Source organism: Mastacembelus armatus, chromosome 22, assembly GCF_900324485.2.
Source record: "Mastacembelus armatus chromosome 22, fMasArm1.2, whole genome shotgun sequence".
NCBI classification, from domain to species: Eukaryota; Metazoa; Chordata; class Actinopteri; order Synbranchiformes; family Mastacembelidae; genus Mastacembelus; species Mastacembelus armatus.
This window is the reverse complement of record NC_046654.1, coordinates 10,254,764-10,269,998: the sequence shown is the minus strand read 5'-3', so window position 1 is coordinate 10,269,998 and position 15,235 is coordinate 10,254,764. Positions and strand designations below refer to the sequence as shown.

The following is a 15,235-nucleotide window of genomic DNA, read 5'->3' as shown; positions in this document are numbered from 1 at the left end:
TTGTTAGCAAATATTTATAAGAAAATGAAAATATTTTTAAAATTTATTTCAGTGCCAATATATATGTAACATATAGAGCCAATGATGCAGTTGCATAAACTCCAGCAGGTTCACAGTACCCCCTGAGATCAGGGGGAGGGGCCTGTGGTCACACCTTACACCTTCACACTGCAACCTGTGCGAGTGGGTGTGCCCCGATACCGTGAAGGTTTGATGACATACATAACGCCACAGAGCCACTTGAGTCATACACAGCAAGAATAGCCATGGGGAAGACAGGCGGAAGAGGCGACTTTGAGTGGGTCTACAGTGACCAGCCGCATACTTCAAGAAGAAAAGAAATACTGGGTAAGAGATGATATAACATGAACCTGTGAGAAATCAGCCGAGTTACGGTTCTGTAATCAATTGAAGCATGCATTTTTTTTTTTTTTACATGACTAGAGCCTACTTCATGGCCGGTTAAACCTGTTCACAACCTGTTGCTTAGCGAGCTATCAGTTCATAATGGATGCAGGGGAAATGTAGAAACTTATTGCCACTAAAGATAAGAACAGTTTAAAGTGATGAGTGTACATAGCCCACTAATGGAAATCACACAGTCCTTTTAAAGCACGAGTATAAATACTCTGTTAAAACTTTTAAGGTAAAGTCACTAAATATATAAATGAATTTGAAATCCAGTGCACATGTGTCCATCATGTATTTGTGACACATTCGGTGCTGCATGGTTTCTATTCAAATGTCGGCTCCAATCTTTCCTAATCATTTAGGAGGGTTATCACATGGCTTCTTTGTCCAGTCGTTTATTCTTTGAGGCTTCATTTACAGTATATTCATGACGTTTAGTAAGCAAAAGTTGCCAAATCTGGCCATTTGTCACTAAACCTTGTGACATAACCCATGGGTTGTTATTTTTATTTTTTTTAGACTGAAATCACTGCAGCTGTAAGAGGAATGGCCTATTAAACGTTTGAAAAGTAATTTAGTTGTGTGTGAAAATCTCACAGAAGAGATTCATATGTTATTTTTGTCTGAGCTTATCTTCATTTTTGTCATCTTTCTCTGACTTGTTTTGATAGCAGGTGCAGCTGACAATGCCTCTGAGCTTGCTAGGTAACAAGACACATTCCCTGCTCATGACAAACACAGATAAGGCTTTGTCAGAGTCAGGGGATCTGGAAAGGCACAAATTTCCTTAAAACAAATTAGCTATCAGTAGTTTAATGTAATATTTATCTATGTTCCTCAACTTTTTAAGGGCATTAAATCTTTATCAAAAGCTTGTCTCCGGTTGTGTGACATGACTAACCATGCAATCTAATTTAAAACAGTTTAATTTAACCAGATCTAAACCTGTTCATGTATATTTGATCCTGGCTTTGTCCAGCAGTCGTGTGGTTGCTCTGGTGTGAAAGAAGTGTGTAGAAGGTGATCGGTTGTTTGACACCTCAGAGTCTTCAATTATTAATGTGTTTTGTTTAAACTGCTCTCTGCCCTACCCTGAGGGGAACCACAGAACGCCAGAGGTCATTGTAACTCACTTTTCACATTATCGTGGGAAATTTTGACCGAAGTGGTTTTATGAATTGAATTCTCTTGTTCACACACAAACTTGTCATAAACCTTATGTTATTCCGAAGGACATCGACACCTGCTGTAGTTTGTGAAGCCACACGGGAGGTTAATGATTGTGACGCTGATCGTTTTAAGCAGCTCTAGAAATTTTTTGTAGCTCCAAGCAATGACTAATTTATTGTCACTTTGACATAACATGTAGTCAAATCATTTTAGCTGTGAAGTATCTGACAGTAAGATAAATGAACTGAGAAAAAGCTGAAATCCTGAGACGGCTGTGGAAGCATGTTCTGTGTGGCGGCCTTAAGCAGTTTAAACAGCCAATTTTATAATACCTGGTTACTGATTGAACTTTATGCCCTGTGGGTGTGCTATAATGCCAGCACCTGATGATGTATAGCATGTCAATATGAGCAGATATGGCATGAGCGAACTGCACACTGGAGGCTAGTTCAAAGATTCCGTTGGCACTATATCATGATAAATTAATGTTTTAAAATGAATGACTGTAGAGTCGCGGTAGGGAATTCCTCTTGGCTAAATTTGAGTGACTAAAGAAGATTTGATGACTTCAGGTTTTGGTGTTTTTAACCTTATACTTATTATGGCCAGCCCAGTTTGCATAAAGGGATTACACAAGTGGCCTAAATGCAAAGAAACATGCTAGTTTTGCATGTACCTTTTTCCTGTTGCATGGCTCTCTTTCAACATAATGCATGATGGAAAGTACTACTTTGCCGCTCAGTGCATGCTGGGATCAACTCCTCCCCTGTGATCCAACAATTGTGATGGCTCTGGTCTAACGCTCCTGTTTATGTTTTCACCAATTCTTTGAAAAGTACAAGTCACAACCTGGATGTCCTGTCAAGAAGAGATTGTTGTAAAGGTCTTAAACACACAAAATCTAACTTTTTTTTCTTATTGAAATGAATATTTTAAACTAATCACTTGTGGCTTCCTGAGTTTCATGTCCCATTGCAAACGACACCTTTGGCAATTAAAAAGGACTTATGTCAGCAGCCGCTTCCCAAGAGAAGGGCTCGTACCTTACAGCAAACTAAAGTGTGCTCTTAAATACACAGCGATATGCTAACCTTTTGAAAAAGACAGACAATACTGTCAGTCATGACAGATGTTTTATTCTATTTGTAGCCTATGTAGTTACTCAAAAATGAAATTACTTTTTTCTTTCTCCACCATTTCCAATCCATTTCTTACTATTGAATGCTTTTGTGTTTTCTAAACCTTTGATCCTTTCTTGCACGTTTCTGCCTTTCTTTTATACATTTTCTACCTGCTTCTCTTCTCAGCCAAATACCCAGAGATCAAGTCTCTCATGGGTCCAGACCCTCATCTGAAGTGGGTGGTGTCAGGCATGGTTCTAACCCAGCTCCTAGCCTGTTACCTGGTCCGCAACCTCTCCTGGAAGTGGATCTTCTTCTGGGCTTATGCCTTTGGAGGCTGCATTAACCACTCCCTGACTCTGGCTATCCATGACATCTCTCACAATGTGGCCTTCGGGAACAAGTTGGCAAAGTGGAACCGCTGGTTTGCAATGTGGGCCAACCTGCCCATCGGCCTGCCCTACTCTGCCTCCTTCAAGAAGTACCACATCGACCACCATCGGTATCTGGGAGGTGACTGGCTCGATGTTGACATCCCAACAGACTTTGAGGGGTGGTTCTTCTGCACTCCAACCAGGAAGGTCCTCTGGCTCTTCCTCCAGCCTCTTTTCTATGCCCTGCGCCCATTGGTGGTTAATCCTAAACCAGTGTGCCGGCTGGAGATCCAGAACGCAGTAATTCAGCTTACAGTAGACATTATTATCTTCTATCTGTGGGGGCTGAAACCCATCGTTTACCTCATTGCAGGTTCTATTCTGTGTATGGGGTTACATCCCATCTCTGGACACTTTATAGCTGAGCATTACATGTTCCTGAAGGGACATGAGACATATTCTTACTATGGACCACTGAACTGGATCACCTTCAACGTCGGGTATCACATGGAGCACCATGACTTCCCCAGCATACCTGGGAGTAAACTACCTCAGGTGAGACTGTGTTGACTGTGATGAATCATAACTGAATTTTTAGCAGTTATATTGTGGACTTTGAGACTATTGTTAGTGGAGCAGCAGAGAATAAAGACAGTTACACTTACAACACCAACAGGTGTGGACAGATATCAGCCTCTCCCGTCTTTCAGAATGTAAACTAAGAGGTAGTGGCAAATACTTCATGTCACATTTTTTTCTGTCCTCTACAAATATTTCTCGGATAAAAGGACAGATTTTGTAACTGATTAACTGATGCCTGTCTAGAAACACTACAGCATGAGAAGATTAAAAAAAAAAAAAAAAGATATACCTTCCATTTAACTTGTTTACAAACACACTGATGAAACTAAACCAGTACTAAAGATTTGGAAAGAATTTAGTTTGAGGTTTTTTTTTTTTGTTCAAAACAGCAGAAATGTTGCCGTTTTTACATATTAAAATCAGTTAGTGAATTATAACATTTTTATGGCTTCTTTTTTGATGTTACTTTGGAAGAGTAATAAAATGTCATTTTGTTTATTTTGTACTTTTCACTGAAAGTACTAGGCATTTATGATTAGATACTATGCAATGTGTTTTTCTAACAGCCTTTATGTCCGTATTTGTCCTAGAGATAAGAAGACATATGTCTGTAAAAGGTCCTTATGTGCTACTGACATGTTCTATCTGCAGCTTGGATGTCAGATGTATATTGTTTCTGTTTTTATTTCGTACTCATTCTCACTTTATGTTTATTTTTGTTATTATTTTTGGCAGGTCAAACAAATCGCTGCAGAATATTACGACTCCCTGCCTCAACACACTTCCTGGACCAGGGTATTGTGGGACTTTGTGTTCGATGACAGTATAGGCCCCTATGCCAGAATAAAACGGGAGTACAAGCTAAACAAGGGGGAATAGATCTCTGACTGATTCCTTTAAACAGGAATGTGAATTTCAGTTGTTACAAATCTCTGGACCACTATGAAATGTCATTATATTGTCTAGTTTAAATGTTTTTTTTCTCCTTCAGTGTAGTATGTGGTTGTCACTATATGTACTTTCTTACATGTTGGACTTTCTTATCTTAAATCAGCCCTATACTTGAGTACACAGTAAATGAATGTGCACCTATCAGTTGCATACAGTTTATGGAAATGTGAAATTCAGTATATACAGCTGGACGGTTTCCTTACCCCTTATTTATTTGTTGCTATTCCTAAAAGCACAGGGCCTGATCCTGTGATATTTTCTTGTGTCCAGAAGGCTCTGAGAAGGGCAAAATGATGATAAATTTTGGATGATATTTCCTTGTCTGTAATTGGAGAAGACAAATAATAGTATTCAGTTCAAACATCCTTACTTTTTGTAAGACAACGGTCACATGCATTCTCATGTTGTTTTACAGCGATGCCACTATTTCTATGCTTTTTTTTTTTCCACCTGCCTGTAATCATTACATCAGGGTTCTTAAGAAAATATGAATGTGACAAAACAGCCTCTTGGATTACCTAATATAGTTTCACATTCATTTAGAAAGAATTTAGTTTGAGGGTTTTTTTGTTCAAAACAGCAGAAATGTTGCCATTTTTACATATTAAAATGTAAAATACGTGTTTGCGAGCAGACCAGTGCTGAAGTCAAGAATGAGCATTGAAATTTACCTTTCAGTAAGAAGAGCCATTTCTTCAGTGATGATCCTCTTGTGCTCGTTGTTCATAGCTCCATCATGATATAAACAGTTTAAGTACATTTAATAGAAATGGACAAAAACAATGTATAAGGCAAAAAAAATCTTAAAGAATTTAAATGTTTGGTGTTTTTCTTTGAGACTGTTAGGGTTGTTGAATGAACTTGATGAGATATGTTTTCAAGTGGTAGTTTATGTTCATGACATATCCCATCAAGTCTGTGCTGCTGAGGTTCTTCTTGTGACTACTTTCACCCTTTGGCCTATATCTTCTGGAGTTTAAGAGAGTGCCACGTGAAATAATAATTTTGGAGTGTTGCACCAGCTTTTTCAACTGATTTGCCAGCAACAGAAGCCGCAACTCCTAATCCCAAATTCCAATAGCATGCAAGTGAGACTTATTAAGTGGAGTATACCAATCACAAGGAAAGAGCAGTAGCCAAAAGTGGTGATCAAGTAGACCCTGACCTACATACAACAAAAATCTCTTAACACTATAAACACCAAATCAAGGCGTCGGGACTGTGCTTCATAAAATGTACTGCAGAGCTACTGTATTGTTAGTTGTTTTGTCCACCCTGATGTAAAAAAAAAAAACAAAAAAAAAACTGAAAATTGTGTTGCAATTGATAACCATGATCTTTGTTGTTTCTATTGAAATGACTGTACATTATACAAAAGACAGTAAAAGATATTTGTACGAAGATACTGTTGTAAAGATTGTGAGTTTGATTTGCCTCTTTGCTTACTAGTAACTAGAAAACATTTAACCTTCAAACATGCACCAACACAAGGGAACGCACACACGCGCACACACACACGTTGCGTAGATGGTTGACACGTCTATTGTTTTTAGTTTGAATGAATTTTACTTCCAGAACTTTTAAATCAGAACGTGGTTGAGAGCGGACAGAGTGGATAAAATGCAACAACCGATATTGAAAGAAATCCTTCCTGCAAAGACACATTTTGCTACCATCACACACTTTCTGAACATTCTTATCTAGGTAAGATCTGCACACCATAACATCCCCCCCCCCCTCGTTTTTTTTCTCACTGCTACCATCATTAAGTTCAACATTTCATTGTTAGAAAGGGGATTCTTCATGTAACATAAAAAAAAACACTGTAATAAATGTACGACCATTGCAATAATTTTTCCAAACCAAAACTAATTCATAGAGATTGGGGTTTCATGCATACTTGGGAAGTCCACAAAACATAGAATGACTAATATATAGTACTACATTGTTTCATATCTAGATCAAACCAGGTGGCACCTTTACAGAATGGCCCTGTTTTGTGAATGATCCCCAAGTTTTAACGAACTCACACACACCTGAACAGGTAGATCGACGTTTAGCTCTGGCACATTGGAGTTGGAGAGCAGACTTTTTCTGTGCGTTATATTATTAATCCCCCCCCTCAAAAAAAAAAAATCTATAGCATTTGCTCATTTGTAATGTGTTGTGGAAGGGCATTATTTTATCTGTCTAATGGCGAGTCAAACATTAATGTTTTCTATCTCTGGAGTGAAAAGGTTAGACACACAACACCAGTATGGACTAGGTCATAAAAAGCTTTTTTTTTTTTTCCTCTTTTTGTTTAAATAAGCCAAATGAGGGCGGGTGAGTCTGCAGCACCATTTTGCCCATATTGTGCTTGTTATCGTCCAATAGTTAGGGCTAAACTAAACAAAAAAATAATTGAAAATATAAAAGGCTGACATAGATGGTGTGCAAGATTCCTTTCTCCTTCTATGATATCAATAAAATACTCATTGTCATCAACAGCATCGTCATTATCACCACATTTTTTTTAAATAATAAAACAGTAAAAACTTAGAAAACAAAAATATTTTCTTCATAAGACTTGGACTGAACAGAGAACAAAAAGTTGCAACACTGGGCTGACTGAGTCCATAGGTGCACAGAGAGGACCACAACACCAAACTCAGCACAAAAGTTCATCCATCCCTCAGTTCTTCTTGTATTTTTCATCCTCTGTTTGCTTCATCGGTCCTTTCTTTAACCCCCTTTCATTTCATCATCCCTTCTCTTTCTTCCCTTTTGCTGTCCAGCAGACTCAAATGTTGGCACAACATCTCTGCAACTTGCACCGTGGCTTCATGAGGTCACAGAAACATAGAGACAACATTCCCTGGTCCTCGTGTCTGTGCATCTGCATGTCCGTCGTCCTCCAGCTTCTCCTCTCGCTCTCCTCCTGCTGTTGCTCAGATGAGATTAGGATGTACTGATTCTGCCGATTTCTTGTCTAATGGCTGCAGGTAAAAATTGCAGGATTTAAGAGAAGGAGGCGTCCTGGAGTTCAACACCAAGCATTTTAGTTTGTTCATATCTGTAGTGTCAGCAAGATTCTCTGATGTTAGGATTTTATTATTAATAGATTTTTTTACCAATGAGTCACAAAAAGTACCATGTGGAATTTAAAATGCTGTTGTACTGAATACACTCCTTACCATTTATGATTTCGTCTTTCACCTTATGCAACTCACGTACAACTTCATCCAAAATTTCCTGCAAAACAAGACCTGCTTGTAATTTTCTTTTCAACAAAACAGGGTGTGTAAAATTGTTCAAGTCTACAAAGTACGAAACACAGAACATCCCGGTAATTAAAAAAACAAAACGTAAAATCAGACCAACCTGTTTCATCCTGTCAAACTCTGTGTCTGATTCACTAGTGCTGCCAACAGGCCTCACTCTAAAACACAAAGGAATATTATTCAGTAACGGACTAAGACTACATACTGTTATAAGGGTGACAGACTCTTCATGTTATACCAGTATCTGATTTTTGTTACTTGCACTAGTGTCTGTGGTGAAATAGTTTGAGATTTATTCCAAAATTCCTATGGGTGCTGCTAGAGGTTTCCTATCTGTTTTCATATTCAGGCCACTCTCTCTCTCTACTAGTCGTCTTATCTGCAGACCTGGATACCAGTGAGGACTTTTCCGCTGAGTTGGACCGCTCCCATGGCTTCTTCACAGCATCTAACAACAAGGGAAGAATAAATGGCATAATATTAGTTGCTGTGACATAAAGTAGTTGTGTTTTACAATAATCCAGTGAGAGGACTGTTCTGCACCTGTCGAGTTCTGCTGACCTGGACCTCGGCCACTGGAGTCGTCCTGCGGAATAGAGAAAAAATAATTATGAATAAAATGAAAGTAAATAATAAAAACTGTTGACCAGCTTTTCTGTTTTTCATATTAGATACATTTCAGTGACACCTTGAAGGACTATTTTGACATTTTCTTTCATGCTAAGATTGATACCACCCTAATATTGAAAAAAAGGAAGACATCACCAAGCTGGTTTATTGATTAGACACTGGGACAAACAGCTACCCTAACTCCGTCTGAAGCTCACCGGCTAATACCTAATAGCTTGTTTATTTAATTTAAACAAATGCGAGCTGTTTCCTGTCAGGAGCTTGATATTTAACAGATTAATTTATTTCCCCAAATGTGAAAGTTTTGTTTCAAAGACTTACTTCATCTGGTTTCTCTGAAGCTTTCCGTCTGTGAGAGGGGAAAATGAGGAAATCAGCAAACACACACACATAAAATAGTTCAGTAATTCACACATGGATAAGTAGTATTACGATACAATGAAACATTTACTGCATTTAAATCAGAAACAGGAAAAGCAAATACAAATGCTGGCATTGTATGTAATACGGTGCCTGACAGAATGGTCCTTTTGTTTCTCTGCATGAGCAGTTTGATTGAAAGTGAGAAGGATCTGTGTGTGGTTCTGTAGATGTTTTACCTGCGAGCTAGTAAGGCATTCATTTCCTGCATCAGTCCCTCCCCACCACCACCACTGCCACCACTAGACCGGTTGGAATCACTTTTGCCACCAGATCCAGGCGGACTGCTCTCATCCTGAAGAGCACATTACAAAATGAGTTTCAGGTTTTTGCCCTTGACGTTTCCGGACTGCGATCAGTTTTTCTATGCTTTCTATCCACAAAATTCACAAATAGCATGGCTTCAGCAATTAACTGCCGACAAAATAAAACCAGAAGGACTGGATCTACACCCCCTTCATCCAGGAAGGCTCACCCTATGCACTTTACGTAGTTTGGCTCCAGCCAATGCTGCAGCCAGTCCTGAGGGTTGGTGCTGGCCCCCAGGTGGGCCCCCAGGAGGCCCCCCACCAGTGGGCAATGGAGGGGGCATGGGTGGGGGCACTGCCATTGGGGGTGGTGGACCTGGTGGTGGCGGTGGGGCTGGAGGACCAGCCATAGGGGCCTGTGCTGCAGCTGGAGGAGGTGCCACAGACAGCATAGCAGGATGACCTGCAGAGACAGGGGGGCCTGGGGCACAATTCGACATCGGTTAACGGCTGTTGAGTTTGGTGACCTTTTTGCCCCTTGGAAGACTGATTGAACATGATCTTAGAAATAAGATACACATTCTCAATGTATACACTTTACAAATAAACTTGAAGCCAACTTGTTATAGGTAATCCGACACATGTACATTAATTAATTTTTCTTGTATTTATACTGTGATTACATGTTCTGCTACTTTATCCCTCGGTAATTGAACTGCACTTTTCACAAGTACCTCCTGTGGTTTACTAAGTTTATTTGGAAGCTGAAACACCTGATATGGCTCAAAGGAACAAACTGCTTAAGTGTGTTTATAATCCTTCTCTCACTGTCTGTTTGGAACAGAGTTTGTGAAAATAAAAAAAAAAAAAAAACAACTTAAAATCAAGATGAACATAATTGAAAAACTAAGGTTCTTTGGAGGTCAAGTCCTGTTTAATATCTGGTAAAAACCTTTTGCATTTGCGTCTTTACTTGTTTCAGGAGCTTTAGCAAGTGAAGCAGCTGGGGAGCTGGAAGAACATCATGTGACTCAGTCAGTCCGGTGTTGCAACTTTTTGTGTATAAAAATTACAAAGACTTGAATTTAGCTGCTTCAGTTTCAGGGTCCTGGTGGTGTGAATGCTGATTCACTGTCAGAGCTTACATCTGAACATAACTGAGCCGATGTTAATGTTATTAGCAACACCTGTGCTGTGTCCTACTATGACAGGCCAAAGGCCTATGGTCCTGCAGTTTGAACTACTGCACGTTTAACTAGGTCTAACTGTCTGTTTATAGGCTCTGCACACCCACACAAGTGTTTTCGGTTCTTCTGGCTGATTAGACCTTTAAGCAGATTAAAGCTGGTGGGAGCTATGCTGGGAGTAACCTCACTGTTGGTACAACAAAGTGAAGCAGATCAAGGAGAGTATGTGCACACCCTCACAGTCCTGAGGAGAGGCCTGAACAATACAACATGCTGTAAGTGAAAACATTTGGGTGGGTGCACTAGGGAGGTGTAGGGACTTTAAGGGCTGATGTATCGTGTCCATATGATGTGTATTTTTCATGTTCTGGTATAACAATATGGGAGAAGTACATTTAATTGCAGTGAAAATACACTCTGCATATGACCAACAATACACACACCCACACACACACACACACACACACACACACACATATACTACACACATGTAACATCCCTCTGCTGAGAGGCTACCTCCTCCTCTCTCCTCCTCATACTTACTGCTGCTGGCCATGGGGGCCTGCTGGGGGATGGGGGAGGGGGTCTTCTTGGGTGAGCCCCCGTCAGACATGGCAGTGTAAGAGGGGGGTGAGGAAGAAGAGGAGGAGGTGGTGGTGATGGGGGGCTGGGCCTGCTGGTGGTACACCTGCTGTTGCTGTTGTTGTTGATGCTGCTGAGGGTGGAAGCTGGATGGGTACTGAGACTGGTGACTGGGGGTGGGACCTGGACCTGTCTGACCTATCAGAGGAGGCAAGGGGATGGCCTCGCAGTACTGCGGGGTGAGTGGCAAATGCTGAGAATGAGGAGAGTAGGAGCCATTGGGCTGGCCGTTGGAGTGAGGGTGGGGCTGATGCGGTGGGTACTGGTGATGGCCCGTCCCGGGACTCTGGTCAAGAGGTGGGGGCTTCATCCTAGTGTTTAAGGGTGGGAGTGGGTGAGCCACTGGGAGGACAGGCTGTGGGGGCAAACCCTGCTTCACAGGCATGGCCATCATAACTGGAGGGGAGGAGGAGGGGGGCAACTGGGCGTACATTTGCTGCATATGAGAGGCAGACCACGTGCCATGTTTAGGGGGGAGCACGATGTCTTGTTGTTGCTGTTGTTGAAGGTGTAGGTGGCGGGCTGCTGTGGGAGGAGAAAGGGGGATCTGACGGACCTGGCGGCCCTGGGTTGTCACTCCTGTCTGGACTGGGGAAAAGGCTGAGGCCAGTGAGGTGGACAGCTGAGAGGAGACCTGGGCCTTGTCCCTAGTAGCCCCCGCCTCCTTCTCCTGAGAAGGAGAGGAGGAGGCGGAGGAGGGAGGAGAGGAGGCCACGCGGACGTAGGAGGGTGGCAGTGTGCTAGCTCTGTACTGTCTGTACTCAGGAGGGGTATCTGGGTGGATGGGAGGGGTGGAGACTTTATATTGGAGAGTGGAAACGACTGTGACGAGCAGAGAAAAAAAGACAGAGAGAGCAGACAGAGGAAGAGGAGATGCAGACGAAGAAGAGGACGAAGGAGGGCAACAAACAAAGGAAAACAGAAAAGAGAAAAACGTGAGAAGAATGAAAAGCAACCAATTGAGCAACCAAGCAAGTAAAAAAATGAGAAAAATCAGGAGCAATCCAAAAACAGAAGCCAATAGCAAATAAGAAAGAATCAAAATATCATAAAAAGAACAAGCAGCAGAATGCAACATGACTGAGCCATGACCAGAAAGCATATGGCATTTCCCCCCAACAGTAGCTGGAAGAAAGAGATGGCAGTAGAGCATGTTGCAGGGACACGGGGTACTGATATTTCCACCAACAGCACGGACAAAGGAGGATGTTTAAGTCTGTGTGTGTGTGTGTGTGTATATATTTAAGAAGCAGACTTGAACATTTATAGGTGTGTATGGATAAAAAAGCATAAGGGCATACAAACCAGGGAGCAGTGGTTGAAATTACAGTGGGAAACATTAACACAAACCACACTGGGGAAGCCTGTTTTATTTCTAGGAACCTACCATATCTGGAATCTCTGGTATTTATTAAGGATAAAATCATCTGTTTACTTTAGGAGAGCTAAGTGTTCTTTGACTAACTTGACAACAGAGACACCACATTTAAAAAAAAGAAACAAAGCAAAACAAATATCCATTTGCTCCTTTGTAAGGATGTGTATTCACAATTGCAGCGTGAGAACTGTAAGCTGTGAGCTTTTTCTCTGATTGTTTTGTTTGGTTAACTCTGGTCTCCACCACGAGCAGCATGGTTATAAGAGAGGAAATGTGTTTTGTTAACTGGGTGTGGATGTGTTTGTTTAAGCCTTACCTGATCCTGACGTTCGTCGCTCCCTCTCCTTATGTGCCTGCATTTGATGCTGCTCCATCATCCTATGAAGCGCAAGGATGTCACTGTCCTTTAAAATCAGCAGCTTTTTAAATAAGCATAATTACCTATGTGTTATTACACACTATAGATATATATATATATATATAGTTTTGATTTTCTCTGCAGAGACAGCTTCATGTGGGCTCTGACTGACAGAAAGTGTACCTCCTCTGTGCCTCGCTTTCCTCTGAGGAGGGCCCATTTTGGCGCTGGACGACTGGACCTGGAAGACAAAAGGGGAGAATTTTTTTTTTTTTTTTTAAATCATATAAAAAAAAAAAAAAAAAAAAAATTATGATCAATGCACAAAACATCAGCCACCATTTATAGGTATGCCTCTACTTAACTCCCAACATCAAAGTACAATATATACAGTAAACAGAAGCCTTTCGACTATATACGACAGCTTGGTTAATATAGCAGAAAACCTGTTCAGAAGGAGTGAAGAAAAATATGTTTCTGACTGTTTTTCAGAAAGACAACATATTAAACCTGAATTTAAAAGTTGATGTTTACAAAAGATTTATGTATAACATATGACATAGTGAATAGAGAGAGAAGTCGTGTTTACTGAATGAACAGACAGTTGCAGGCATTATATGAGGTACTTTGCCCCAGAGAGCTAACAAGCTGTTTGTAACGTAATTTGCTCCACGTTGTCAGCCATGGGAATTTCAATTGTAAATTACAGCAGCAAAAGAATCTAAGAGATTGGAATAAACAGAGACACTGAGAAAATCACTGGAAAGAGTGTGCAAATATGAAACGGATGCCAAAATGAATTCAAAATATGCAGAAAATAGGCTACTAGGTTAAAAAAGCACCAAAATAGATGACAGTGGTGAGCCATAAAATCCTCCCAGTGAAAGATAAATTATCAGTGTTTCAGTTAACTATGTTATTAATGTTATCTCAACACAGGCCACATCTTAACAGCTGGAGCTGGATGTTAAATAATCAACAGCAGTCACATGACCCTCCTAATTCAGGACTTTGCTTGTTGACCAGCTACAGACAGACTTGTCTGTCTCTTCCACAGAGTGACAGGGTTAGAGTCTCTACCACTGGGGGCAGGGAGCGTCATGGAGAGCACTTATCACATATCATCAGAATACCAGTCATTAAACCTCAACGCCCACCATGACATCAGGGACACACACGGGTGATATTTTCGTTTGCTATATTTCCGGAGCATGGGGGCGTTGGGCTGGGCGATGAGGGCAGTCAACATGAGCCAGAGCTGTGGTTTGAAAACACAGCCACAATCACACTGAGGACCAAACGTGAGGATTCACATTTTTGAACAAAATTGTGTTATCAGTCAGTTAATTTTGCCTTTTGTCAGAGTGTTGCAAGATTGCTTCACTAATATATTATGTTTTTGAAATAATGGGTGTTGTATCCAAATTTGTAGATGTGGCCTATATGAATAGAACCTTGACCTCTGCTCCAAACCCTTAAAGTGTAAGTTGTGATTACTGTCATCAAGCATTAAGTGAATAATCTTGCAAAATACAGGTTTCACTTGATGATAATGGCAAACTTCTGTATATTCAGCCATGGCTGACCTGGTTGGTGGATTTCTTTTGTTGTGCTAGGAAAAGAAGCACAGAATAAGAAAGTGCTGCCTTGAACATATCTTGTTTCCCTTGTTCTCTGACATCTCCCTGAACTCTGCTTGTTAGCTCATGGTAATTATGTGCTCAGCTGACCAAGGTTAATAATTTGCAAACATACAGACAGCTAATAGCAAATAAACTCTGCAGAAGCTTACAGTAGTGAAATAATAAGCTTTGATCAAACACAATTATGCATTTAATAGTTGCATGGTGACAATGAATAAGATGCTGGCAGGAAGTTAATAAGTGGCTATAAATGCTCTCTGAAACCTTGCAGGATTTATAAATACAGGCTTTTGTTTAAGTATCAGCATGACACTGTTCTTTAATTGCATTTGATTGCACCAACAATAATATGCTGGTATGAATCTTTAAAAAAAAAGTTTCAAGGTTATAGAGCTGCACATGTAGTGAAAACAGCAGATGCTTTGATTAGACTCCGGGATTTAGTCCTTGAACGCAACCTGAGAATTTTTATCAACACCTAACACTTCCTCAGACATAAACGAGGTAGAAGTGAAGGAGGCAATTATCACTTCGTGCTGTCGTGCATGTGTACATGTGTGAGTGAGTTTCTACTGCAGACATGGCGTAACTGTGGCTGTTGCCATGGTGAAGGTTAAGGAAGAACAGAAAGCCCAGGGGATGATGAGAGGTCCTAATCAGACTTGTAAGCATTTTCCTGGTAGCTCAGTGTGCGTGTTCGTATGTGATTTGTCTTAATGTGATCAGGGAAAAATCAATTATTACTTAACTCAATTAAAACATGACTGATTGCTAACAGACGGAAAGACACAATCAATTTGACACTTGCACTTGAAGATGATTTGCTGATTTTTATTCTGCACTCTTCTGAATGATTG

General features: G+C 40.6%; 2 protein-coding genes across 5 annotated transcripts in view; one reads left to right on the top strand and one right to left on the bottom strand.

The window, feature by feature from the left end:
- The first annotated feature begins 103 nt into the window (after positions 1 to 103).
- On the top strand, positions 104 to 6,137 carry degs2 (delta(4)-desaturase, sphingolipid 2). Its single transcript, XM_026300846.2, has 3 exons — positions 104 to 348; positions 2,889 to 3,631; positions 4,394 to 6,137. Exons 1-3 carry the CDS (start codon positions 267 to 269, stop codon positions 4,535 to 4,537), a joined length of 969 nt encoding a protein of 322 aa, XP_026156631.1. The 5' UTR covers positions 104 to 266; the 3' UTR covers positions 4,538 to 6,137.
- A 276-nt stretch (positions 6,138 to 6,413) lies between these two features.
- evla (Enah/Vasp-like a) overlaps positions 6,414 to 15,235 on the bottom strand; it is a 28,275-nt gene continuing 19,453 nt past the window's right edge. For 3 of the 4 annotated variants that reach the window (XM_026300814.1, XM_026300805.2, XM_026300823.1), the window contains 11 exons: positions 12,919 to 12,976; positions 12,694 to 12,755; positions 10,901 to 11,821; positions 9,398 to 9,651; positions 9,102 to 9,217; positions 8,824 to 8,851; positions 8,416 to 8,458; positions 8,260 to 8,320; positions 7,973 to 8,030; positions 7,786 to 7,843; positions 6,414 to 7,587 (listed from right to left, as the gene is read on the bottom strand). In XM_026300814.1, the coding sequence (XP_026156599.1) occupies positions 7,550 to 7,587; positions 7,786 to 7,843; positions 7,973 to 8,030; positions 8,260 to 8,320; positions 8,416 to 8,458; positions 8,824 to 8,851; positions 9,102 to 9,217; positions 9,398 to 9,651; positions 10,901 to 11,821; positions 12,694 to 12,755; positions 12,919 to 12,976 (1,697 nt within the window). In that variant the 3' untranslated portion in view covers positions 6,414 to 7,549. The remainder of the gene's footprint in view (positions 7,588 to 7,785; positions 7,844 to 7,972; positions 8,031 to 8,259; positions 8,321 to 8,415; positions 8,459 to 8,823; positions 8,852 to 9,101; positions 9,218 to 9,397; positions 9,652 to 10,900; positions 11,822 to 12,693; positions 12,756 to 12,918; positions 12,977 to 15,235) is intronic. The other variant, XM_026300833.2, reaches the window with a different exon arrangement.

Excerpts from the sequence above, each read along its gene's own strand:
- degs2 (XM_026300846.2), top strand. The coding sequence starts at position 267 with ATGGGGAAGACAGGCGGAAGAGGCGACTTTGAGTGGGTCTACAGTGAC. Across the intron at positions 349-2,888 it reads AAGAAGAAAAGAAATACTGG|CCAAATACCCAGAGATCAAG; the intron begins GTAAGAGATGAT and ends TTCTCTTCTCAG. Across the intron at positions 3,632-4,393 it reads CTGGGAGTAAACTACCTCAG|GTCAAACAAATCGCTGCAGA; the intron begins GTGAGACTGTGT and ends TATTTTTGGCAG.